This window comes from Bombus pascuorum, chromosome 9 (genome assembly GCF_905332965.1).
Source record: "Bombus pascuorum chromosome 9, iyBomPasc1.1, whole genome shotgun sequence".
In the NCBI taxonomy this organism is placed as follows: Eukaryota; Metazoa; Arthropoda; class Insecta; order Hymenoptera; family Apidae; genus Bombus; species Bombus pascuorum.
In genome coordinates this window covers 2,540,404-2,565,628 of record NC_083496.1, presented here as the reverse complement: position 1 = coordinate 2,565,628, position 25,225 = coordinate 2,540,404, and the positions used below count along the sequence as shown (strand labels likewise).

Genomic DNA, 25,225 nt, shown 5'->3' with positions numbered 1-25,225 from the left:
AATAACTGCACCTTGTCAAATCTAGTTATTCTATTCTAAAGTTCAATTATAGGTAACGTTACGAGGAAGAGAAGCGACGAGAGAAAATAGAGTTCTTTAAGCGAATCACACGTTAAATTATAGAAGTTTAATTTTCTCTTATCTCGGAAAGTGGTTGCTCCTTCTTGGAAAGAACGAGGTTAAATCCATTTTTAACGTGGACATCATATTTTTTCCACGACTGAATTATGACTCATTAAGAGAACACGAAATTCCTTGGTTTATCTACCACGGAACGATTCAGTTGATTTTGGATCGATGGTTAATATTACTTACTCGCTAAACGGACCAAAGTGACGCCCCACCAAATGCTCCAGCCCCACCCAACTAGGCAGAATAAAACGGTGAATAATTGACCCACCCCGACCATCAGGTTCACAACGAACGCGCCTAGTCTCGACTTCACTCCAGCTACCGCTGAGAATCTCGGTTGCCCGGCGCACAAATTGAAAATCCCACTCCATACCGTGCCTGAAATATAACGTTTTTCCATTTTATTCTTTCATTTAGAAATTTTCTTGTTCTTTTTCTTTTCTTTTTCTTTTAACCGATAAGATATTACTTACCAGAGCCAGGCAGTAGAACGTTCCACACGAGACAAAACCAAGCAAGAGGAACTGGCAGACAAGGAATAGCGCCACGCATCAGGGAATTGTGCTCCACCAGGACATCCGGTATTTTAGCTTTTGGTTCCTATGGTTGGATAGAAAGAAAATAGAATCGTTAGACGACATCGATATTTGAATTTTTATTAGAATTTAAAATTTAAGGATTTAATATCTCGTATTAAAATGTACAAGTTTAGAGTTTAATATCTCTTATTAAAATTGTAAATTTCAAACTTAAGAGTCTAATATCTTTTATTAAAATTCTGAATTTTAAATTTAAATCTTCCGGTTACTCGCTGCTGTTTTATTTTTCATTCGTGCGTTACCTCCGATAACGGGGGCGGTGCTACGCTGGTAAGACTGTGCTTGGCACGTATGTTTCTTGCGTGTTCTGCATCAGCGTTCCGCTTGCATTTGCAGTTGCCGAACAAACGGCGGCAAATAGCGCCGAATCTTCTTTCCGGGGGACAGCAGACTGTAGCCTCGGCCGGCGCGACTCTTGATCTTTTTGAGCAACATTTCATTTCCTTCAGTCGTTTGCATCTAATACAAGCAAGACAAATATCACAATTTGATAATCTAATAATCAAATAGAATTAATAATAATAATCATCTTGATCGCTCTGATATTTCCACATTCTATAATTCAATTTGATGTAAAGAATCTCCCTCAAGAATATCCAAAACGATAAAAAAAGACCATAGCTCTCGTACCTGCATCTATTCTTGAATTTAGGCCAACAACCAGCAGGCACATTGTCCCTTGCCAGGGGTTGCTCGTTCCTGTTCACTAACGTAGTGCTCCTGGCGTGGTTTCCGGGCCAGGTAAGACCCTTGGGATCCGTACGACACGCCAAGCACCTCATTCTCGGACAACACTCGCAGCAACGACTCAGGGATCTCTTCCAGCGTGTAAGAAGCCTGTCAGGGGCACGTTCACCAACGCCGTTCGCCGCTGCCAGTACCCTGTAATCGAAGGGCAGCCGCGCCCCGTGCTGTTAGCATTATTAAAAACGGCTGTTCGATCGATTCCGCGCGATAAAGGGGCCTTCGGCGTCGATTAAGAAGAGAATGACAGGCGTCGATGGATCGTGACGCGATCAAACGAACGAGACCAGCGCTACTTTCCACCTGGCAGCCGTCGTATTCTTCAAGGATATTCGCGAGAGGCTGAATGTAGGTCGAGGTGAAGTTGATTCCGCAGGATGAAATTGGTGAATGGGATCGAATGCTGTTTAATTTTCGAATTAGTAGTTTTTTGTTTCCTTCGACTTTGACTGGACTTTGTCGATATTGCGAGCGACATGGTGTATTATATTAGGTCGTCCGAAATGTTTCTTTCGTTTTATAAAGAAATAATCGATGCACGTTTTACGTTTTATATTATTTTATCGAATTACGTACGATCCATTTTGTTCGGTCAAAATAAAGATCACAACGTTCGACAGATTAGGTTTCATGTTTGCTGTAAAAGAAAGACACTTCTCGGACAACCTAATGTAAGATCAACACCGTGCAAGATATTGATTCTTCTCTTTTTATGCGCTTGGGGATCAGAGAGATTTCCGAAGTTGACTGATTTGTCGGTATTAGGCTAGGTGATATTTAGAATGGTTTTAAATGATATTTTAAAACTGTGTGCGATACCGGTTCTTCTTCCCGTGTAGGTTTTAGAATTGGAAGGTTGAATACAGTTTCGATCTAATACCAGGACAGTTAATATTTAACGCGAATGCAATTTTTGTACTAGCGCTCTGAAAAATAGCGTTTCTTCTTTTTATACGTCGTAGGAATTTATTAATAGTAACGTTCAATCCGTGGGTGTTCATGCAATTTTATGTCTGTAGACAAACTTAAATAGAGATTTGCTCGCTAAATATTATAGCGAATATTTACTTTGAATATTTCATATATTTTTACAGCCATCTGTAAACGCAAAAATGTCCGCAGTCTGATTATTTACATATATTTGTAGCCTATAATGGCAACATTTGGAGCGAGCGTGTTCCACTGTGCTGATGACATCGAGTGTTTCCCAGTGAATGTATACCGCGCTGGTCAGACACGTTCGCCGCGCACGAGACACGCATACGCTGAAGCGTTCTCGGTAAATTCGATTCGTTTTAACGTGAAGATTCTTCCTCCGTGCAAATTTATTCTCGAGAAACCTACTTTTAAAATCGAAGAACTACAAAAGTAACAAATTATCAATAACACTTCTGCAACCACTCAAAAACTAAACTGTATTCGATCGAGCGAAGGCACAAGAATGAAAGAACGACTGTCAATGGCATCATAAAGAATATTAAAAACATCCTGTGTATGCGATTTAATGAATTATCTATCCGTTAACTACCATTTCACCTACGTCTTTCCATAGAACCTCCGCAATTAATCACGTCTCTCTGTATCAACCTCGAAATCGAACCTCCTCCATTTCCACTACAAAACGATGCAAACGTCGATCGATTTCCAACCCGTTCGTCCACGAATTCACACTTGCAATAAATCTACGCAACAGGATATTACGCGAAGAGCCCATCGATCACCGATGGAACAACGCGCGTCAAATTCTCACGTGTTACCACTCTCCGTTTCGAGTATCCGCGAGTCCCTTCGCCAATCACCAAAAGGTTGAACGTACGCGGAAGAGAAATATCTTACCTGCTCTGTTCGTAGTTCTACTCGTTCTTCGTTGAACCGTCTAAAGTACAACGGGACGATGTGGTGATCGATAGCCGAGCGGAAACGCGGCGAATTCACGGCGAGACGGGAACGAAGATAACAACGGAGGATGATCTCGAGGTTCGTGGATCGATACGAAAGGAACACGAGTACGCGTGAAGAAATTCTACGGCGAGTTCTGTGCGAGGTTCAAGCCGGCGAACGAGCATCGCGGTTCGGCTCGTGTGTCGCACGAAGATTGCAGGTGCCGCAGTCTTCGGGGGTTGGACGGACCTCGGAGGACGAAGGGTGGCGAGGCAAAGAGGGTGGCCGAGTCGTTGCTGGCCAGCGAGCCGGTCACGCAAAGATTTTCTCCTTCGCCACCGACACTGCATTACTTACACGTACAGGAGACCAGCCACAACGCGATTTGCTTCGGTTGACCGCGAAATCGATACCGGCCACGCTGAAGTTCTTTACCTTAACATCGCCGTCTTTTTTTTTTTTTCAAGGCGCCCACGCGACCACTTTCCTCCTCCCTCCTTTCCACGGGGATTTCCTCTTTTCTTCTTATTCGCATGGCGCTCTCGTGACTCGATTATTTGTGACTCTCTTTCCCTTTCTCCTTTACGGTTTGTTTGGTTGTTTCGGTTTCTTTGGCTTCGAAGAACGTCGGTCGCTTAGGTTCGTTTCATCGTTTTCTTTAGAGATGTGTTATTTTTTGATGGATATGCGAGTTTGACTTTTTTATCCGATTTCATGCATTCGACGATTCAGCTCCTTTTCTCGTTTATGTCGCATTTTGTGCAAAAGAATTCAACGATCATCGATCCTCATGCAGATGATTCGTCGCTTTCTTCAGGAAGTTATTACTTTGTAGTTGGCTCTTTCGTTTGACCATCCGTTTCCTCTTCGTCGACCAACCCCGCTCTTTTAACGACTGTCTTGTACTTTGTTTCTTTCGCATGAACGAAGATGGATCTGTTAAGGAGGATCGTAATTGCGAAATGTCGGTGTTACGATTACCCATGGACGCGTGATAACGCAAGACGTAGATCCGCGACGAAAGTTTCAATCGCGCCAAGTTTTTAATTGCGTCCATTTTCACCCGCGAGTTACCCTTGCGAAATGTGCGTGCGAACTTTACTTTTACTCGGCAGACCCTGAGGGATCTGACGCGAACTTTCTCCTTTAAAAAGTTCGTTTAAGATCAATTCGAAGACTTTTTAACACCGGCAGAAAAGAATCCAAGAAGTAAAACAGAATTCCTCGTATCGTTAAAAAAGTTTCTACGTTGCTGTTCTCCTCTGAATTCGTCTCTTATAGCAATTTCACGAATCGGTATTCTCAATTTGATATCGAAGAACGAGTTGGTTAAATTAGGAAAATGAGAGACGGACGAAGCCTTTGTAAAATGCTGTCAAACGTGTCACCGCTTGGTTCAAAACTTCGTCGAGGCTGCACATCGCACTTCCGAGATACAATTGTTATGCAAAGAACATTTTCTTAGCGTGAAATTTTTTATGATCGATCGCCGATCCCAAAATAAAATTCTACGTGATCGTAAAACATAAACGATAACAGCTATGTTTCGATACGGCGAGTTGTGGAACCATGACGTAAGAAAACATATCATTATGCGGTGCTGAGAATTATGCGAAATCTGATGTAACGTTGTATTCTGCGCGTTCTGATGTACTAAACTCGGTCACGTAGCGCCATAAAAATCCTAAATACGAGTGCATTCGATTTTCCTAATCCTTTTCGGGAACCTCGTAGGAGACACTGAACGTTGAACAACATAATACAAAGTTGCAGATCAGACCGTTTACGTGCAACGAACAAATCGAAATAAAACCTCTCGACAGGCGGAGTAAATGTAAATTATCTCTGAGATTAGTCTCAATAAAAGTTGCACCGCGGAAAAATAATTTGCTTGACGTATCTCTGTTGTGTTAACGTTCTACGTTGTGTTATCGCGAGATTATAAGGTGCAGATGCGAGAACCGATAAAGTAAATGTTCTCATATCGAAGGACTAAAATATGTTTTCGTAAAAGCTACTAATTGACGAGAAGAAAGACGTTACGATTCGTTGAACATTTGCTCGTAGTTTGTAATCTAGAAAGCAGCGCAATTATCGTAAATGTGTAATTTGATGTACTGATAAGTCGGAATAATGCAACGATAGACAGGTAAGATTAAAGCAAATAAGATAAAATAACAAGAATAAATTCGTAAAGTAAGAAATTTTTGTGTCACGTTACATAATAAATTACCAGGCTTCGCAATAATCCATCTGTTATAGTCACTGATTTTCGCATATTCAAGCTACGATATTTTACACGTACGAGAATATATTTCTCGCGGAAGAAACATCAATTTCTGTCGTTAAAATTTGTTCATAAAAAGATTCGATCGTTTTCGTTGTTATTATTAGAAGATTCACTCGCTTTCACGTGCAGTCTCGGAAAGTTAATTACGCGTATCACAATTAGACCCACTACGATGAAAGCTGTTCACGGACGTGTTAGCTACATCTGTCTGAAAATTTGCTGACAACGCGGATGGAACGCGTGCAACACGGTTGTCGGGCCATCGATGTACAACGCGTTAAGCAAAACCATTAAAAGTTGGCACAGCCCCGGGCAGAAAGTTCGTACCGTAGCCGCGCAGCGATTCACATAGCGATTACGACACGGAACCGCCAAAATCGTGCAGTTAAAAGTTTATACAGTACGCGAACCAGGACGTCATTAACCCTCCGAGGAACTTTCAGCCACATGATTACCTTGTTATTACTTTCACTTGGTCGCGAGCGGAGAATTGTCGGTGGCGCCCGACAAAACCAGCGATTCGCCATCGTTTTGTCCTGGAAACTAGGCCGTTAATCCTGTGTACTTTGTCTTAGAATTTTTAACAGACTCTCCGATTCCCTTGCGACCGAATAAATTCAGAATCTTTTATATTATTTTCCGTGAAAGTTGCGAATGGAATTTTTTTCTTTTAATACCAACGCAATATAATTCGTAGACTGCAAGCTTTTATAGAAATTTATATCTTGAGGATTTACGTCACTGAATGTCACGAGGAGTACGTTAATTTACACGTTTTGTACCTTTTTGCGTATTATGCATGCTGTGCATTTTCGTAGCTCTGGATTTCGCACAGAAGCAGAAGAATTCAATTGCATTTGTTTGATTTTTAAAATAAAGAAATTTACGTCTACGTTAAGGAGGGTTTTGAGCCGCGATAACTTTCAACGATTAAATTACAAAAATCGTTGGAATACAGGAATGAGAAATGAAAAGTTTCGTTGAAAGTAGCATTCACAATGAGGTTAGAAGCGTAATTCTACGTGCGAGCTGTTTCTAAAAATTTCGCAAAGACGAGAGGCGCGCTTTCTCCGCGTTAATTGTTTGCTTAACCGAACCAGTCGGATTACGCTAACACGAGCGGAGTTAACCGGACTGGGAGTTACAAACAGCATCAAAATTGAATAGAAAGGAAACAGGGGATACCTTCGTGATATATTAGAAAACGAAACGACCGCGATGTATCTCTTTAATTGCTCTTTTCCTTTGTGAACTTTGCGCAACTGTTAGGAACCAGGTGAAACGAGATAACGTATTTCAATTATGCAACTCGATGTTCCTCCTTAATTAACGTAAAGCAGAAACAGAAAGAGAATTCACCGCGACTTTCTTCGACTTTCTCTTGGCAAAAGAAATTGGATCTGAAAAAATAGAAAAAGAATAGAAACTCAGAAAGAAGTATTTTTATAAGGTTTGTGAAATACGTTCGTGCCTTGGATGTTCCATTCACTCACAGCCGAAAGAACGTTCTTTCGCGTTACATAGTTAAATTTCTATCCACAGAAAAATATAATCAGACAATACGTAACGATTTAAGAAGAAAAATGTAATCATTTCGAAATAGATATTTTCGTTCTATTTTCAAGACAAATTCGTGAAAAATTCTTGTTGACCAACGACAATTTACCTTTGTGTGAAAATCTAATCCATGGACGAGTCTATGGTAAAATCGAATAAATTTCCAAGGAAGTCGGAAAGTACATTCGTTTATGTGTACTGTAAGAAAGAAAGCAGTGAAATTACACGTACCGTGGCTAATTTTACGTTACGTGACCGACAGTTAACGCGGGAACGAGGCGAATTAACATAAATAGGGGCTAAAACCTAATCGCATTGCAAATTCTAGTAAACAATCGATGACTCTGCGGTTTCGCGTACCGAACCCCGCGTTTCCATTCATTTCTCACGCGAAATCGGATCTTCGAATGCGAATCCACTCGCGAACATTAGCGACGAAATAGTATGTTTTGCTATTTAAATAAAAAATTGGAACAAACTGCAGGTGATCGATGAATTCGTCAAATTACGTGACTTCTCGGAATTAAATTCGCAATTGCCGCTTGTGAGAGAAATGAAATGGAAAAGAATTACTCGATTCTGTATGTATGTGTGTTACAGTTATATTAGTTTCGGCCGACGTCTGATAATTAGAAATATATTTTGTGCTATAATAACTTCACGTCGAATTGCGAATAACACTTTTATCGGCAATTTATCATCGACAAACAATTCCGTTTCGAAACAAATATTCCGAATAAATATCTATCGAGCGAGAACGATTTAGAAACTTTTAGAACATAGAAATCGTATAACCCGTTTGAATATCTCTTTCATACCGAAACAGTAAAAAGTTTAAGAATCTACGTCGACAACGATCTAAATAGTTGTAAATGTAATAAACTAACAGTCGACCATTATTCGGATCAATAGACGATCTTTCTTGCCCTCGTTGGAAAAATCAACCCTAACGATCCTGTCGTCTAAACAGACTAATTTCACGAGAATACTATGAAATTTAATTGATCGATAAAGGTCGTTTGAAACAAGATTACCCACCACAGGATTTATTCAAGTGGAAATCAAATAGAGTCAATTTACAGGGATACAAATTGCGCTATTCATCCCTATACAACTGCTACATAGTCACGGCAACGATACAACGTTAACAGTGTAACACCTTTGTCCCTTTAAACCTGCCACATAAACATCCAATTTTATCAAACTCGATATACCATACACAACGTTCTATTGTAATTAACAACAGTACAAAAATAGCTGTTTACAAAAACCAATTAAGAAGGCGAACAAATATAGAGTTCAGGTAAACGGTATCATAAATGACCAACAGTTTGACGTCAATGTCGCGCGAAAGTAGGCCAAACACGAAGGGCTAGTTCATCTCCGTGTCACGCAACCCTTCAGTCTCCTCTTATTTCCAGCTGATTCAAAAATCACGATGCCAACCATGCGTGTCGCTGGAGCGACGAACGTCCGGATGGAGGAGCCGTGTGCACGAAGAAACACGGATTCAAAGAGGGTGGCAGCTGTGAGTGAAATACACAGGTATAATTGGAGCTCGACCTTGGCCGCACGCGATGCTTAACGCTCGTCGGTCAATCCACGTAGCCGCGTAGTCCGCGTCGATTTTTTGGTTCTGCTAACATACACGTACGTATCGTGGATAAAGGAATTATCCGCCACGACGATCAAAAATTATATAGGTGACCGAATGTTAGGTAGCGAGAGCAGTCGAGATCATTCGTCAAATCATGACGTTTCCACACGACCTATCGAAATTCGCATGGTTTCTTTTTTAGATTGATCTGTGTAATTTCGTTTTGTATCGAAGCTCGCGAAGGAAAGGAGATTTTGTCGTGATCTCTGTCGAGTTTATGTACTTTTGGGATGATTCTCGATAAAAATTAGTAGAAAGAAATGAACGTTAATGTACTCTTATCATCTTACGATCACTTTTTTTTATATCGAAGAATTTTTGGGATAAAGAGATTTGTACAACGATTTCTTTACACTTTGTGTATTTTTGGGTGTTTGGTGGAATCACAGAAATGAAATTACAGCGTAGAGTCTGGTTTATATAGAAATACTAAAATGTAACTGTTTGGTTTCTTTTGGATTTGCCTATCGTTTGGTGTTCGGTGAAATTATAGGATGAAATTATAGCGTAAAGTCTGGCCTGAGATGAATTGCACTTATTTCATGTTATATGAAAGTTGAAAAATATAATTTCTAATTTTCCAATATCGAATAAAACACGTGTGTCGAATGAAAGAAGAGCGAGAGTCAGAAAATGGTGGTTGGAAAGCTAAAATAGCTTGGAGCTTATTAAATGAAACGGCTGTAAGCTCGCGCACGCGTTATTGTCACTGTAATTCGTAGATATGTGAATCATGTGCAATTGCTTTGATAACAGAAAACTTTATGTTCATTGTTGTTTTTATCATGTCGTAATTTTTCTCTTAAAGGGACGTTTATATGAAGAAAATAGCAAGTAATATCGTTAGAAGGAAAGAGTGACGCGTTATTTAAGAGACCCTGTGTATTATTTACAACGATCTCCGTGCAGATTCTAGAATATCGATCCTTTTCGTTGAATATATGAAATGTCAAGCGTAAAACATTGTTCACATTTTCGTTTTATCTCCGTCTTTCCTTCCGTAGAAACGAACTGCCCTTCTGAGTGCCGCGTGAACTATCGCGCTCAAGTGATTAACTGTAATATGCACGATGCATTAGTTTGCATTTTAAAAGAAATATAGAACGAAGGCGTTTAATAACACGCAGCTATCCAACTGCATCCACACGTGTAATACGCCACCATAAATCTACCGTCGCTCCTTTAAACAAATACAAATTTCATTAACAGATTTATGCATCGAATCAAGCAAGTTGCAAACTCCTGTCTCCGTAAATGAGATTTTTCTACGCAATTCCACTACGTCGGATATTTCCTTCGACTTCCCTCAAATCGCGTTTCAATGTTTCTCGGATGTTTCCAAATCATTACAGAAGCTATTAAACGAAGATAAATTGTAGATAAATGCAAAAATAAATTTTAAATACATTCTAGATACTAATTGCAAGTGACTAAACACAAACACTGTTCCCTCGATGGAGAGATATACCCTTTGAAAGAAGCTGAAGCATCGCGAGAAATTGTCGGACGTGGCCCAGAAGAATTTTCCGTGAAGAAATGTCGCGCGTTTGAGCATCTCGGTCGAAAGCTCACTTTGTCTCTCGAGACCCGACGTCCGACAAAGAACAGCGTCTCTCCAACACACCGGAGGAATCTCGATGATCCCGAAGAATCAAGACACTCCATAACGAAGCAGTTGACACGCGACGTAAAGTCGACGTGGAAAAACGAATGGAAATTACGAGCGTCTTTTTCATTGCGAACGATAGCCACGGTGAAGAAGCGCGATACAATGGAATTTGGTGCAACAAAACGAAATGGAATCGATCGCGCCAACTAGCTTGCATTCACGTTCAACAGGCCGGAAATGGTGTGCACGTGTAATCGTGTTTTTAGAGGAATCCCGTTCACCCAGCAGACCATCGACTAATAATAGACGCGATAATATTTGCTCAACCCGAACGAGGCTGTTCCCTGTTCGAACGAGACGATTGTGCACGTCGAGCGTTCGGCAAAGATTATTTTCAGAGTTCTTAGCGAGTTCTTGGTATTTCGTTAATGATAAGCAGAGAGAAAGATCGGCTCGAATCGACTCGGATCGATTTAGATCGCGACGTACGATGATCTTCTCGTACAAGCACGAAAGTTCATGCGCAGTTTCTCACAGAAGCGTACTTTTACATGGAATATATTTAAGCGTGGAACGCAATATGCTATTCGACCATTTTATCCTCGGCTATTGATAATCGAATATGTCATTTGATTTAAATGATAAAACGATTAATAGACGATCAACTATGGTTGTTACTTGGATCAATTTGACAATAATAGACGAATAAAGAACCTGATCGATTTATGATCGACGAATAACTAAACGTTACCTAATGTAAACGCCGATTAATCGAGCTAAATGTCATTACGATGGGAACAATTATTTTCGCGTGGAGCGTGGCTCGTTCGAAACAGGAATTAGGGAAGATTAAATATAGTTGGAAGATTGTCCTCGCAATCAAAATTAATAGCTCGCCATTAACGTTACAACTGTGACTATGCTTCGCGTTAAATTCCACCTCGGGTTTTCCATTACACGTTCAAAGTAACACGTTTGCATTTGTAATACATATCTCCATAAATACGAAGTGTCACAGTTTCCTACGGACGTACTAGAAAAAGTTAATTTCGTTTCGTACACAATTTCCATGGCTTATCAGCGACCAAAGAAGAAATAAATACTTGTACACGCTTTACGACTTCTAGGTAAATAACGTATATAACAGTACAACGATCGCGTCGCCAGTGGTTTTCATTCGAAAATTCCAATTTACAGTTCTCGAGAATTAGTTCGATGAATAAGGCTACACGCCCGGACGAGATCCTGGATGAATTATTCAATGGAATCGTTCCACGTTGGTCTCGAACGTTTTACGGGAGAATTCATCGCGATTCCTGACCTGCTACGATTATGTTTGTAAAGACGTTTTCAGTATACGTTCGCGACTATACGCAGCATCGTCACGCTATTGCGGTTCTCTGAGTCACTTTGAACGTGGCCCACTGTAAGAAAATCTCGCGAAACGATTACGGAACGCTCCGCGTGTGGCCTGCCGCGTAAAAAGAACGTAATCTCGTTGTAATCGCTTGACTAACGAGCTACTCCGGGCTTTATCAACGTACACGAAGGTTAGGGAAATGATGAATTAATTGGAGCTGACGATCGACGATATTTCGATATGGTTATCATTTTCGAATGATGTAGAATATACGCGTAAAGCGTAATGGAGGTCAACGAAAATACTTTGGTATTTCGATAGAATATATGTACGTTTTATGTTTCGCGTGAAAGCGTTCGTGAAGTTTGAAGGTCCTATACGCAACGATGTAACGTTTTATTTAGTGTTACTCGTAAGACTGTATAGTGTAAAATCAATGTAAAACGCTGCGTTCTTCTTAGTTATGACATTGCTAGTTATACAGTTTTGTCACGCTTTAGCTGCAACTTAATGTAAGTTTCATAATACAAAAAAAAAAAAAAAAAAAATGGTTGTTGTAATGCATTTAATATTGAGGCAAAATATTAAAAGGTATATACATATTCGTATAAACTGTTTCAACAACTGTGCTCGAAAATTTACATAATGTACTAAAGTAAGAAAGAAAAAGGTCGAATCAAATTCGGAATAGTTGTTCTTTTTCCCGTATTAATTTCAATTAATTTTAATAAACGAGCACGGTACAAAAAGCAGTTTATCGAACGAGAAAAAAAAATGGAAGAATCATGGTTCAGAGGCGTGAATGATGGACACGGTCTAACAGTCTCGTGCTTTCGACGTTCTCTTTTTTTTTCCCCTTCCTCGTTCTTTCCTCTTACCGCTACCGATTCGAGTTAATTAGCGACGCTCGTATAACGAGGCGATTCGAAATTCTGATTTATAATTCCCTTGAGCCAGGCCGTGGCGATGTAAATCTCCGTGGGATCGATAAACCCAGCTTGGTTGCATCGACCACTGGAAAGGGTGGTGCTTTATAACTAGCCGGGGTGAAGGAACTCCGTGGATCTTACGATGGGCCAAGTTTTCCGCACGACCCTCTTGTCTATGATGTTCGCTAGGAAACGCGAGTTGTAGAACAATTCAATCGCGTCCGTTTAACCGCCAACTTCCGCCACCATATTTCTCGTTCTTTCTTAACTCTCTAGTGGATAATATTTTTCATCGTTTTATCCAACATATTTGGAAAAGTATTTCGCACGCTAAAAGCAAAGATTTTAAAGATTTCTATCTTCTTCTTGCACGATCAAAGATTTCCAAACTTTATCATCGATCGAAGCAGATAAACTAAGAAACACCAAGTCGAAATCAAGTCACTTTTTCAAACGTGCTATGAATTCATATAGTCGACTAAACTCTCACACTTTTGAATATACAACTTTTACCTCCCATTCTCTTGCAATAAATACAATTTAGATATTCGTACTGTCTCTTTTACTGCTGCAAAGCCTTCGATTATGATCGTGCGGTTGCTAGAATAAGAACAGGGAACAATTTTAGCGTTAAATCGGTACTTCAGGATTAATAATTATTCGGTGTTAAGAGTAAATTAATTAAATAAACGCACGATCTTCGCGTCTCTTTGAATCGCTTACTATGCTTAACCTATATTCCTCCGGCATTTATATAGAACAATTAATTCTCGCTTAGGGAAACGCACAGTCAGGGGTGGACTCCAAGAGTAACTACGTGCTGGAAAACGTAACAATAAATAACTGCGCAGTAATGTAATCGTTTCGTGATCTTGCTCGCGATTACCTGGCCTTAATGAAGCGCTGCTACTTCATAAACGCAGATATTTGCGGATAAGTCTTCCTACTTTTCGCTTGATTAGCTACACGGCGACGCCTCGAAATTGATAATGAGAGATCTCGCGGGGTAATTTCATGGAAAAATGGATTTCGATGCGCGTATCGTTAAGCTCGAGCACCATTTCACGAACCAGCATTTTAGGGTAGCTCATAACTCTGCTGCCGGAAGCCGCTGGCGATTCTTTTTGTTGCGCGACTCATCACGAAACGCGATTCCTTTAATTGAGAATGATGCCTCGGTTTCGTGTTGCTGCAACCCCTGCAGCATACACACGGTCTGTCTAAAAAATGACTGAACTTCTTAAGAATTGTCGAAGTGGTCGCCACTTCAAAGAAAACTCTACATCTGGTCTTCGGTTTTCTCAAGCACTGAGGCCATCCACAGCGCATAGACAAAAGAATGCGTCGAGGACAGACCATAAGCGGTATGTGCGACGTTGACTTCAGGGTTCTTTTAGTCTCAGGGTAACATTGCTAGCGTGCGGATCTGGATCAGCTTACGTTGTATTCCACACTTTGTACTTTAATATTCACAATATATATATACTCACAATACCTTACAATTTATCCATGCGTTTCTTTGATTCCACATACATCAAATAACCTTCACAAGAATAAAAGAAACATCGTAAATCTTCACGAAATACAGCGACTCGTGAAGGTATTCGAATACTTGCAGAAAGCTTTGATGAATATATCGTGTCCGTTATACGGCACATTTTGAAATTTCATTAACGCTGTAGTGGTAGCCGACTGTGGTAATTACATTGATACAATTTAAAAGAAATCTAAAAATTTATATAGAAGCTACAAGACATTTACTGCAAGTATAAAACAGATCCTTCGTACTTTATTTAAATACGTTCGTAGATCTATAGATTACGTAGAAGTTAATACGTTCCTTCGTGTATATTTCAGGCTATGTATCAGCAATGTAACTTTCCCTCAGAGGTTGCCTGTGCTTTGTTATTTTTAGAAAAGTTTGATTACTTTTTTAGACAGACCGTGTAAGCCGATTTTCCCATCCTCGTAGCGTTCATTTTGTCCCTAACACTCGCAACCTTCTGCATATATTCCGTTAACAACGTGTCCTTTAATACGGACCCACATCGGATCCGTGGCGATTTATTGTCACTTCCGACGGCATAAATAGCTGTCGTGCCCGCACTGGATCTTTCCAGATTAATATCTGCCAGTCTCGATATAAATCCGATTCCGTGAGATCAAGGAATAAAATTACAAGTAAACGTTCAGAGTCGAAATTTCGCGGTTGGTCGGAGTGGAAAGTGGCGGTAGTTTTAAGTCCTTGAGAGTAATCGATACAAACCTAATTTTAAGCGAGTCGACAGTGGGAAAACGTTCCATATCAATCTTCGAATAATTAATACAAACGTTGAAAACCTAATTTCAATTTGAAAAATCTCATGGCACAGGTCGTTTATCCGATGAAATAGTGAAATCTACAAAAAGTGGAGCTGATCGATTATTCTTCGGAGAAACTCGTATACAAAGTCGAGCATTCGAGTCAAACAGACTTCTAGCTATCCGAACGTGTTTTTATAATAAATATGTGTCTGCGATTATTCGTTTATGTTCAGAACAAATTACCAATACGTACGTCGGAGAAGAAACGATCGAACAGGACGTTACATATATCTTTTTGCATATTTAAATTTCTCACAAATGCATGAACATCCACAGTCTACTTATTATCGTTAATTCCCGAGATAGCTAAACTGTGTTTCCAGAAAGAAAGAACGACAGAGTTCAACCTATCGAAACGACCAGAATCAGAATCTTTTTCCATAGGATCACAGGAATAATTTACGAGGCGAACGATGAAATACAGCGCTATAAATTCTACTCACGCTGGCTCGCCGTTTTGCTCCAAGTACACCACGTTCCCACTTAACGTCTCGATCTCCTGCGGCCTTTTCACCACGTGCATTCCAGTTTTCTCCCTCGGCGATGATACTCCTCTGACGGTGTCCACGCTCACCCCGGTGTCCGTAGATCGAACGGTCTCGATGGAATCGATCGACACCCTCGCGGACGATTTTACGGACGTACCACTTCCATGATTATCAGTACGAGCTTTCATCCCGGCGCTATTTACATTTCTCGCGTCGTTGCTCACCGCACCAACCACGTTGGACACGTTGTTCGCCCTCGAGGCTATCGTCGATTGGTCGGAAGTACTTCTCACGGTTACCGTAGTTGCATTCGTTACGATCTTCGTTCCAGAATTATTAGTGGACCGCGAAATCGTCCTCGCGTCTTCCTGTCTCACAGAAGCACTCGCGACGGAAACTGCTGTCCTTTGAGTCTCTGCACCCGAAGAATTTCTGATGGAACCGTTTACCGATTCAATCTCGTTGGCTTTAGTTGAATTTGATTGGACGTTGCTTGACGCGGGTTGAAAGGAGACAGATTCGTCGATCTTCTGATCGTTCGGCCTGAAATTCTTCGTATTCTGATCGCTGACCGCATTCTGAATCTTATTCGAACGCTGCGTCGCCGAACCGGTGTTGTTCGTAGCACTGATCACCCTGTTTATGCTTTTCACCGAATGACTGGTACTGTTACTCTTCGAGTGACCGCTAACATTTTCGGTAGGAACTGGCGAATCGTTTCTACTCTCTGTTCCACCCTTTGTTCGACCATGGTTGCCATTAGATTTATTCGATTTGGACATCTGACGATTATCCTCGCTACTAGCAACTTGAGAATTTTGGACTTGTTTGCCAACGTTTTCGTCGTTCGATGAATTGGAAGATTTGCTATTAGACAGGTCTTGTTGGCTCTTTGTCTTTTCAGACTGGCTCTTCGTCTTCTCAGACTGACTTTTCCTTTCGGAAATCTCTCTATCCATAAGAACAGCATTGGCGTCGATGTGAAGCGGCTGAACAGCCGTCGTCGCTGTTGTGTTCACCACGCTAGACGTACCTGTAGCGCTAGAAGTTTGCTTTAAAAGATCAATAAGATGCAGATCAGCTAACTGTTCCGTGCTCGAATTCTTCTCGTTAGCTTGAGAACCTTTCGATCCTGAGTCAGACTGTTTACTGCCTTGAGTGGACTCGTTCGTCTGCCCGTTGCTTATACGAACTTCCTTGGACCCTTTATCGATAGCCTTTTTATTTTTGCCATTAGCTTGATTAGGGATATTGATGAATCTGGCTGGATTCAAGACATTCGAGCTGGCTCTGTTCGTTTTCAGCGGAATCTTCGACGGTGATACCACTCGTTCCTTGCCTTGCGTTTTTCCTGGAACGGAAACCTTCTCGTGCGTTTGTTTCTTCGCGTTCCAAGCATTCCTCGATGGAGACGCGGCAAATTTCTGCTGCTTCGCCGGCGACAATCTCGTGGATTCCTTCGAACGATCCCTTTTCTTAAATTGTGGCGTTTTCTCCGGTTTCGTCGGAGTTCCTTGGATCGGGGAGAGCTTGCTGACTGTTTTCGAGGCTTGTCGACGGGTAGCGAGGTTCGCCACGCTGCTACTGTTCCCAGAGGCGTTCAAACGATTCCTGGAATCCGTCGTATTGAAGCGAGTGCGCGAATCGACGCGACGACCCAGCTTCGGCGAGGCAAGGCGCTCCGTTGATTTGCTCAGAGACGTCGAACGCTGACGCGTTGGTTGCGGGATCAGGCTTCTTCTTGGGCTGTTCTGTTGCGACACTGAAACTAAAATATTCCGGTTGAAGTACAAGAAACATTTGCTCTTCCCACTACGAATAGCAACCACTAACGATGCTTTTATTGTAAATCCTTTTAATATTCGATATACGTGTTTCAATGTGTCGAACATAGCCGAGAAGAATATTTGAGAGGAATAGGGAATAAGATTTATTTATAAATTCTCGTGACATTCGACTCGTGTATTTACGCCAATTCTGTCTTTAACGCAATCGACGTACAACGATGTTTCACATACTTGGCGCAACGCTTTCAAATAACGATACGCGCGAAACTTACCTCGTCGTTCGTTTTTTCCTCTTCTACGACCATTCGTAAGTTCCGGAGACTGCGGCCTGGACTTAGATCGCGGCGGTGGTCCTTTAAAGCCACGTCCTCGAAAGGGCGAGACCCTGCCAGTGGCCAACGGCGGCGATGGACTCCTCGCCTCCGGGGAAACGGGCCTCGAGTCCGCGATGATAACGAAGCTGGATCGACGATGCGCCCTCGAGGAGGACGTGGTGGAGGGCGCGATCTTATACGGCTCGGGTGCACGCGGCGGCGGTGGCGGAATCGCGTTCGGTGACAGGTAATTGCCATCGGATGCCGCGAGCACCCTGAACGGAGGCGGTCGTTGAACATGGCCGTCGTCGAGCCGCCTCATCCTTTCGAGGCACCGAAGCTGTAACGGGAAAGTTACGAGAATCCTTCCTTCGTCGCCTTTTTTAAGAATACAGTACCTTATCGATATCTACGATATTGTAAATATCTTTGAGAAGTACACTATCGTCGATATTGTGAATGTCGCAAATTTTATTAATATCGTAAATTTGATTAATTTGTACGTAAACGTCAATATATCGTTTATCGGATGTGGTCGAAATCGGGGGCAGAATTAAAATTGAAAACGAGTATTCATCAAGTAAGTAAAGGAGATAATGATAATGATATTGACCGAGTGCGTGGGGAGTTCGATACTTAAAAATCAACACGAGAAGGACACTTATTTGCTATTCTTGGAAAATGTAAGACGTAAAATGATTAAAGAAAGTCAGTCTACAATGAATAATAGTACAGCATATTTGGACACGTACTACGATTGGTAGTTGCAGCGTTAACGATGAGAAATCCTTGGTCGTGATTATTTTATTTTTCGTTTGCCGAAGTTGAGAGGGTTGGGTGGCAGAAAAGCAGGTTGAAATAGATCTCCTCTTTTCAGATAGATCGAGCAAGATCTTAGGGTTGTTACTCAGTTGTTAATTGTTACTTAGAAGTTAATTAAACGGCAAGAACGATGTTGATTTGGAAACGGTTAAACGCAATCATGATAGCATAAAAATGTATAAAAGCGTAAGATAGAGTTATTATAGTAGCTTAATGGAAATAGATTATACATATAAATTGGCAGAAGTCACTTCAGAAACATATTGTAATTTTGACTCACCCTATACGTTATCTATCTTTCCAAACGAGTTTCTAAATAGAAATAGAGAAAATAAAAATCGAAGAATATATCTGTTGGTAGATCTTCCCTCGGCTGCGCAATCGTAGATACTAAGCGATTTCTCTAGTCTATGTACAATGCATTTTACAATCTCCTTATCCTGTTTAATCCAAAAAGTCTAAATACATCGTGGAAACGCGATTTACTCGGCTGATTCAGTACTCCGCAAACGGTTCAACGTTCCTCAAAGTTGTTTTCGTACTCTCGACTTTATAATTTCAGCTCCCTGCATAATATTTGCCATGATACCGAGCAATCGCTGCAACAAGCTGGCGCAAGTCAACTTTCTACTCCCTTTTACTTTGATAGAAGCATTTCTATCCAAGCAAAGTTCTACACCACGCTGAACGCGTTAATAATAACTGGTGGCACTTTAACAACCGCTGTTTCACTTAATAATACAGTGCGGACGCTTGGAACGAGAACCTCCGAGTAAATACTTAAAAGTGGCGAAGCATCAAGCATTGTCAAACACGTAAAGAAAGCCACGGTACCTCGAGTCCTTCATGCAGACGAGCAAGATGCGGAGGACGCCAAAATCCGCGGTCGCTCTCACCTGAAACATGAAATAATCATTAGAGAAAATTCTGGTCTAAACTTAGCCGATGAAACTTCGGTTTATTAGAGTTTCATATTCGTGTCAATCAGGATCATCGTTGCGTAGAATATTCAATGGAATGGAACGCTTAAAAGAAATTTTCGCAGGAACGCCAATGATATCACGTTTGATCTTTTTAGTACTGAATACTTCTGACTTGTCAGGTGCGAATAGTTGAGATATAATTTATTAACACTACAAACAACTACTTTCTTCCACTTTTGAATCCATATTATCCAAATAATGTTTGTATTACACAGCTCCCAAACAACTCGTAGAATTAACAGCCCGTTTCTTATTCTATAACCGATGGCGTTACAATGGCATCGCGTAAATATTAGCGTACAATCGTATAGCGTATAGTAAACAGTGTATAGTCTATAATTAGGTATTAATGAATATCAGCGTATAGTAACAGCGTACATTTACAAAAATATCATTTTCCGACTAACAACGTAAGATTAAAATACTCGAATTTACTGAATTTTTCTGTAATGCCAACAAAAACCATACTCGTATAATCTATAATTAGGTATTAATGAATATCAGCGTATAGTAACAGCGTACATTTACAAAAATATCATTTTCCTACTAACAACGTAAGATTAAAATACCCGAATTTACTAAATTTTTCTGTAATGCCAACAAAAACCATACTCGTATAATCTATAATTAGGTATTAATGAATATCAGCGTATAGTAACAGCGTACATTTACAAAAATATCATTTTCCGACTAACAACGTAAGATTAAAATACCCGAATTTACTGAATTTTTCTGTAATACCAACAAAAACCATACTCGTATAGTCTATAATTAGATATTAATGAATATCAGCGTATAGTAACAGCGTACATTTACAAAAATATCATTTTCTGACTAACAACGTAAGATTAAAATACCCGAATTTACTAAATTTTTCTGTAATGCCAACAAAAACCATACTCGTATAGTCTATAATTAGGTATTAATGAATATCAGCGTATAGTAACAGCGTACATTTACAAAAATATCATTTTCCGACTAACAACGTAAGATTAAAATACCCGAATTTACTAAATTTTTCTGTAATGCCAACAAAAACCATACTCGTATAGTCTATAATTAGGTATTAATGAATATCAGCGTATAGTAACAGCGTACATTTACAAAAATATCATTTTCCGACTAACAACGTAAGATTAAAATACCCGAATTTACTAAATTTTTCTGTAATGCCAACAAAAACCATACTCGTATAGTCTATAATTAGGTATTAATGAATATCAGCGTATAGTAACAGCGTACATTTACAAAAATATCATTTTCCGACTAACAACGTAAGATTAAAATACCCGAATTTACTGAATTTTTCTGTAATGCCAACAAAAACCATACTCGTATAGTCTATAATTAGATATTAATGAATATCAGCGTATAGTAACAGCGTACATTTACAAAAATATCATTTTCCGACTAACAACGTAAGATTAAAATACTCGAATTTACTGAATTTTACTATGATGCCAACAAAAACCATACTCTATTAGTTTCTGACATAAATATCGTAAAAGGCATAGCAATCGAATTGATCCGTATCCTCCGGATTCTCACGAAATTTTCAACGCCCCTTCGTTCTGCACGGCTACGCAAGAACAAAAACTCGACTCTGGTCCAGGAAGATCACGCAAAAAACGTTCCCTGAAACATTCAATCTGTCTATTCATTTCTAACAAGCAGTGACGTTACGTCAAAGGGCTTCTTCTCGTTTCTGGACTCATCCTTCCCATAATTCGTTCTCCGCTCGAGGGTCGAGTCGGATCGCGAATCGCCGTTGCCTGGCAATTAGCAACTCCGTGCGCAACATCCGTGATCATTCGTCGACATTACAATTACTTACTCTAGTTGTAGCGGGCCACGTCGAGCAGACACCAGTCTTTACGCGTTTTATTCACGCTCTCATACGCGGGAATTCTCGACTCGATCGCGTCGGTCTCGCTAGGTACGCCATGCTTATTACCGCAATACCGTGACGCTGTTGAACTACATTTTCTATGTACTCCCTCGACTGATTCCTTTACTCCAGTTTTTTCCTGCTTCTACTCTCTGCGTTCCTCGATGGTGGAATGAAAAAAAAAAAAAGAGATCGATATCGCGGCGGAACGATGAATCTTCGCGATGAGAAATTCCTTCTGAGAAAGTGGATTTTATGAGATTTCTGTCTCTTCGATTCGTAAAAAGAAGAAGAACGTTCTTTACGTTGTCGGGTAGATCGTTCTTTATGCACTCGAGCCTACGAACTTTATTCTGCGTTGCGTAATTCTGAAAAGCGCTATATTTCTTCTTTGGAGAATTGTCCTTGCAACGATCTTCGTGCTTTTCATTTACTTTCATTTTTACCTTCGTATCTTACTACGTATTTTATTATTTAGTATTCCGGGTTATTTATGGTATTTTCCGTTCGTTGATAACAATCAAGTAACAGAGGAATTTACAAAATTGCACGGCAATTAAGGAAATGATTTTAACGAGCTGCCTTCTACTCGAAGTTCTTTAATCCTGCAATATTAATATGCACGCTATAGAAGAGCGATTTTATAATTCGAATGTAGTACATTTTAACGTAGATAATTGGAAGCATAGTTTAGTGAAAAATAGGTCAATGGAATCTTACGAAGCGGGCGTACAGTGTTTTACAGTATTATCGCGATAAATCTTCTTATATAGTTTCACTGCCTACGTTCCTTATAAACCGCGTTCAAACTATACACCTTAAAAATATATATATATTCTTGGAAAATCAAAATAAAAAAGTAAATCAAATTGACTTTATCGCCGCTATCGTCTTATCCATAGTATAAATCAATTACTCGAATAGCTTTTATCCAATCGCCGATTCCAATCATCGAAAATACTCAATTGAAAAAAAATCGTTTTCACGCGTCTTCGAAAATCCATAATTATCCGAAATACCATGGAACCGTTCCAACTTCCATTTCCTTCAAAATTCCAACGTCAAACTCAGTGACACGATTGCTTGATTCTCGAGTGGAATGAGCGGATCGACAACCACGAAAGACAACCACAAAGGGAATTGAAAATAATCACAGAAATAGCGATGGTCTGAGCGCCATCCGCAACAGACGACGCCGATGCATCGCGTGTACGCGCTCCATGTTGGTGGTCCCCGAAGAATCTGCATCATGTCCAATGACATTCCTCGAATCACCAAAGAACAAGCTGGCCAGCATGAAGAATCGAGCGCGAACGACCTCGTGGCCGAAATGTGACTCACGTGTCTCGACGGCGCGTTGATTTACGATGGCCCTTTGTTTCGAATTAATGGACAGACCAATGGAGGCGCGATTTGCAATCCGCGGACTTCGTACGTGTAACGTTCCCCGAGAACTTATCGCGCACTTTCTGCAAATCTATCTCCCGCGAATCGCAGAAGCTATCTACGACTAACTGAACCTCTGCTGCAATGTGCATCGATGTGAAAGATGCCGATGGAGGTGGAAGCACAACTTTTTCTTATGGAACAGAATTTCAATCTTCTTTTTTTTTTTTTCTTTTAGCTTATTAAAAGAAGGATCGTATCGAATAAAAATGTTAAGCGTGTAAGCATAAAGGGAATCGTTGGAACGAAATGTCGTAAGGTACGATCCGAGCGATCGAGGAACGTCGAAGAGTAAACGAGATGGTTTCCGGTAATTAAATTGCTTAAATCGTTCATGGAAAATCAGTTGGAGATATTCGAACTGGGACGAATATATAAAGAATATATGAAACGGCTCATACTCGTATACATTAGGGGGAAATGCTTAAGAACCGTTTTAGAAACGCTTTAGAAAGAACGGTTTGGTAGCAGTTTATCGTCTCATCTAATTCTTTTGTGACGTGGATGAGTCTTGAATAGAAATTCATATGAAAATTTTGCTAGTCTCTACGGAACGGGTATGACAATGGAAATATAAATGTGAATAGAGTGAATATTAGCATGAATTTCGAGGTGAATATCAATGCATGTGTGCGAGCATCGTTGCAGAAGATCCGTTTATAACCTTGACACCGGTGAAAACTTACACGTGAGATACGAATGCAAGGCCACGTGACATGATCGACGATTTTCCAGGTACATTTGTATGCATCGTGCACTCTATCTAATTGCAATCGGGAATCGAAAATGTGGTAGAAGCATGAGGCAGAGTACATTAAAGTATTACGAAGCTCTCATCTAAAGTTGCTTTTACCAACTATTAAGACGTCGGGATTGAAAATAACTGATATAATAAAAAAGAAACGAGATAAAATATCGAATTATCGGAGATCCGCTAAATCGACAACGAATGAAAAAGAAACGACGAAAAAGAAGGGGAAGGAAGAAACTACTGCGATTCTTCAAAACTGAACTTCTCCCCTGGTAGATGCGATTAATCTTGCAACGCGTTCCGATCCTCGCAGTTGGTCACCGATTACTCGATCAATTAGCTCTGCAGGCCAACGATACGCTCGACAATTGCGAGCGAAGAAGATGTCGTCTCTCCCCAATCGGGTTCGCCTCAATTTCGTGGCAACTTAACGCTTGGTAGCCTAATGAGGCTCGTTTAACGCGGCCCAGGCGAAACATCTCCCATGATCGATGTTATAAATAACGATTTAGCGGAGATGAGGCACAGCCTCAAACCGACGTACGTCACTTTTAATTAGCATCCGTTGCGTAACGTTTCAATTAAGCGGCGCTTTCCGAGCAGCATCGTCTTTTCTTCTTCCTCGCGTACATGGTGGAATGTCGCAAATGACGTTTATCGGCCACCAACGTACAAAAATAGCGAAGAAATAGTAAATCAACGGGTCGTTAACGAGAATGGAAAACGTTGGAATCGGCTTCCATTGCCGGAGGATCAACGACCGTGTATATACCTGTGTATAATTCCGCCGGCCAAGGAAGTTCCGCACGGCGTAACGATCATGTAACAGCCGATTATTTCACGGGGCAGTCGAGCAAAGACCGGCGAATTAATTGTTACGCGAGTTCCACCAACTTCACGTCCCGTTCTCCTGCCAACATTTGCATACACCTATATAATCGTTATCTGAACGTTTAGTGCTGTAAGATTTTTTAATAGACGAGACTCGTTCTCCTTTTTAAATACACCTTTACATTGAGTTTCAAAGAGTTTCCTGTGTTGCGAAGATAAATCGTGGTAATGGGAAACCTTTGTTAGTCTTTTTCTTCTTTCGAGGATATCGTGTTGGTGTTTTTATAATATATGAATCGACTAGAAGCCATCATTGACCGATCTTATACCTCGAAACGTGGAGAAAAATGACGATATTACAAATATTATTCTCTGAAAATTGACTTTGAAATTTACTATTAATCGTGCGTGTCATTTTCTTGACAGATATATCTATGCAAAGAGAATATTTCTTTTTTGAGACGCTCGACACCAATCGTGTATTCGGGTAACGAAACGAAGAAAAGACGAAGTCCATTAACTTGACTCCTGAGAGTTTCGTATTATACGATCTTTCTCCGTATACGAACCATGTATTTGTTCCTACGGAAAAATGAAAATTGCTCGTCGTGGCGAAATTTCAAGTACGACTGTGTGTGCAATTTAAAGTCAATGTACACAGACGGAATTAGATTTCAACGCGGCATTTCATTACAGCTACTTCGTCGCAACGACAAAGTATAAAACCTTCCGTCGCTCGAACAGACCTGCCTATTAACTTTATGGCGCGATTGCGGTTAATTTGAAACGGCAA

General features: G+C 40.5%; 1 protein-coding gene across 2 annotated transcripts in view; it reads right to left on the bottom strand.

Moving 5' to 3' along the window:
* LOC132910272 (protein stum) overlaps window positions 1-25,225 on the bottom strand; it is a 28,007-nt gene that overhangs the window by 1,073 nt on the left and 1,709 nt on the right. Inside the window, exons 2-8 of one of the 2 annotated variants that reach the window (XM_060965830.1) lie at window positions 19,368-19,429; window positions 17,670-18,051; window positions 15,566-17,378; window positions 1,362-1,613; window positions 974-1,190; window positions 606-732; window positions 316-510 (exon numbers count right to left, since the gene is read on the bottom strand). In XM_060965830.1, coding sequence (XP_060821813.1) covers window positions 316-510; window positions 606-732; window positions 974-1,190; window positions 1,362-1,613; window positions 15,566-17,378; window positions 17,670-18,033 — 2,968 coding nt within the window. In that variant the 5' untranslated portion in view covers window positions 18,034-18,051; window positions 19,368-19,429. The remainder of the gene's footprint in view (window positions 1-315; window positions 511-605; window positions 733-973; window positions 1,191-1,361; window positions 1,614-15,565; window positions 17,379-17,669; window positions 18,052-19,367; window positions 19,430-25,225) is intronic. The other variant, XM_060965831.1, reaches the window with a different exon arrangement.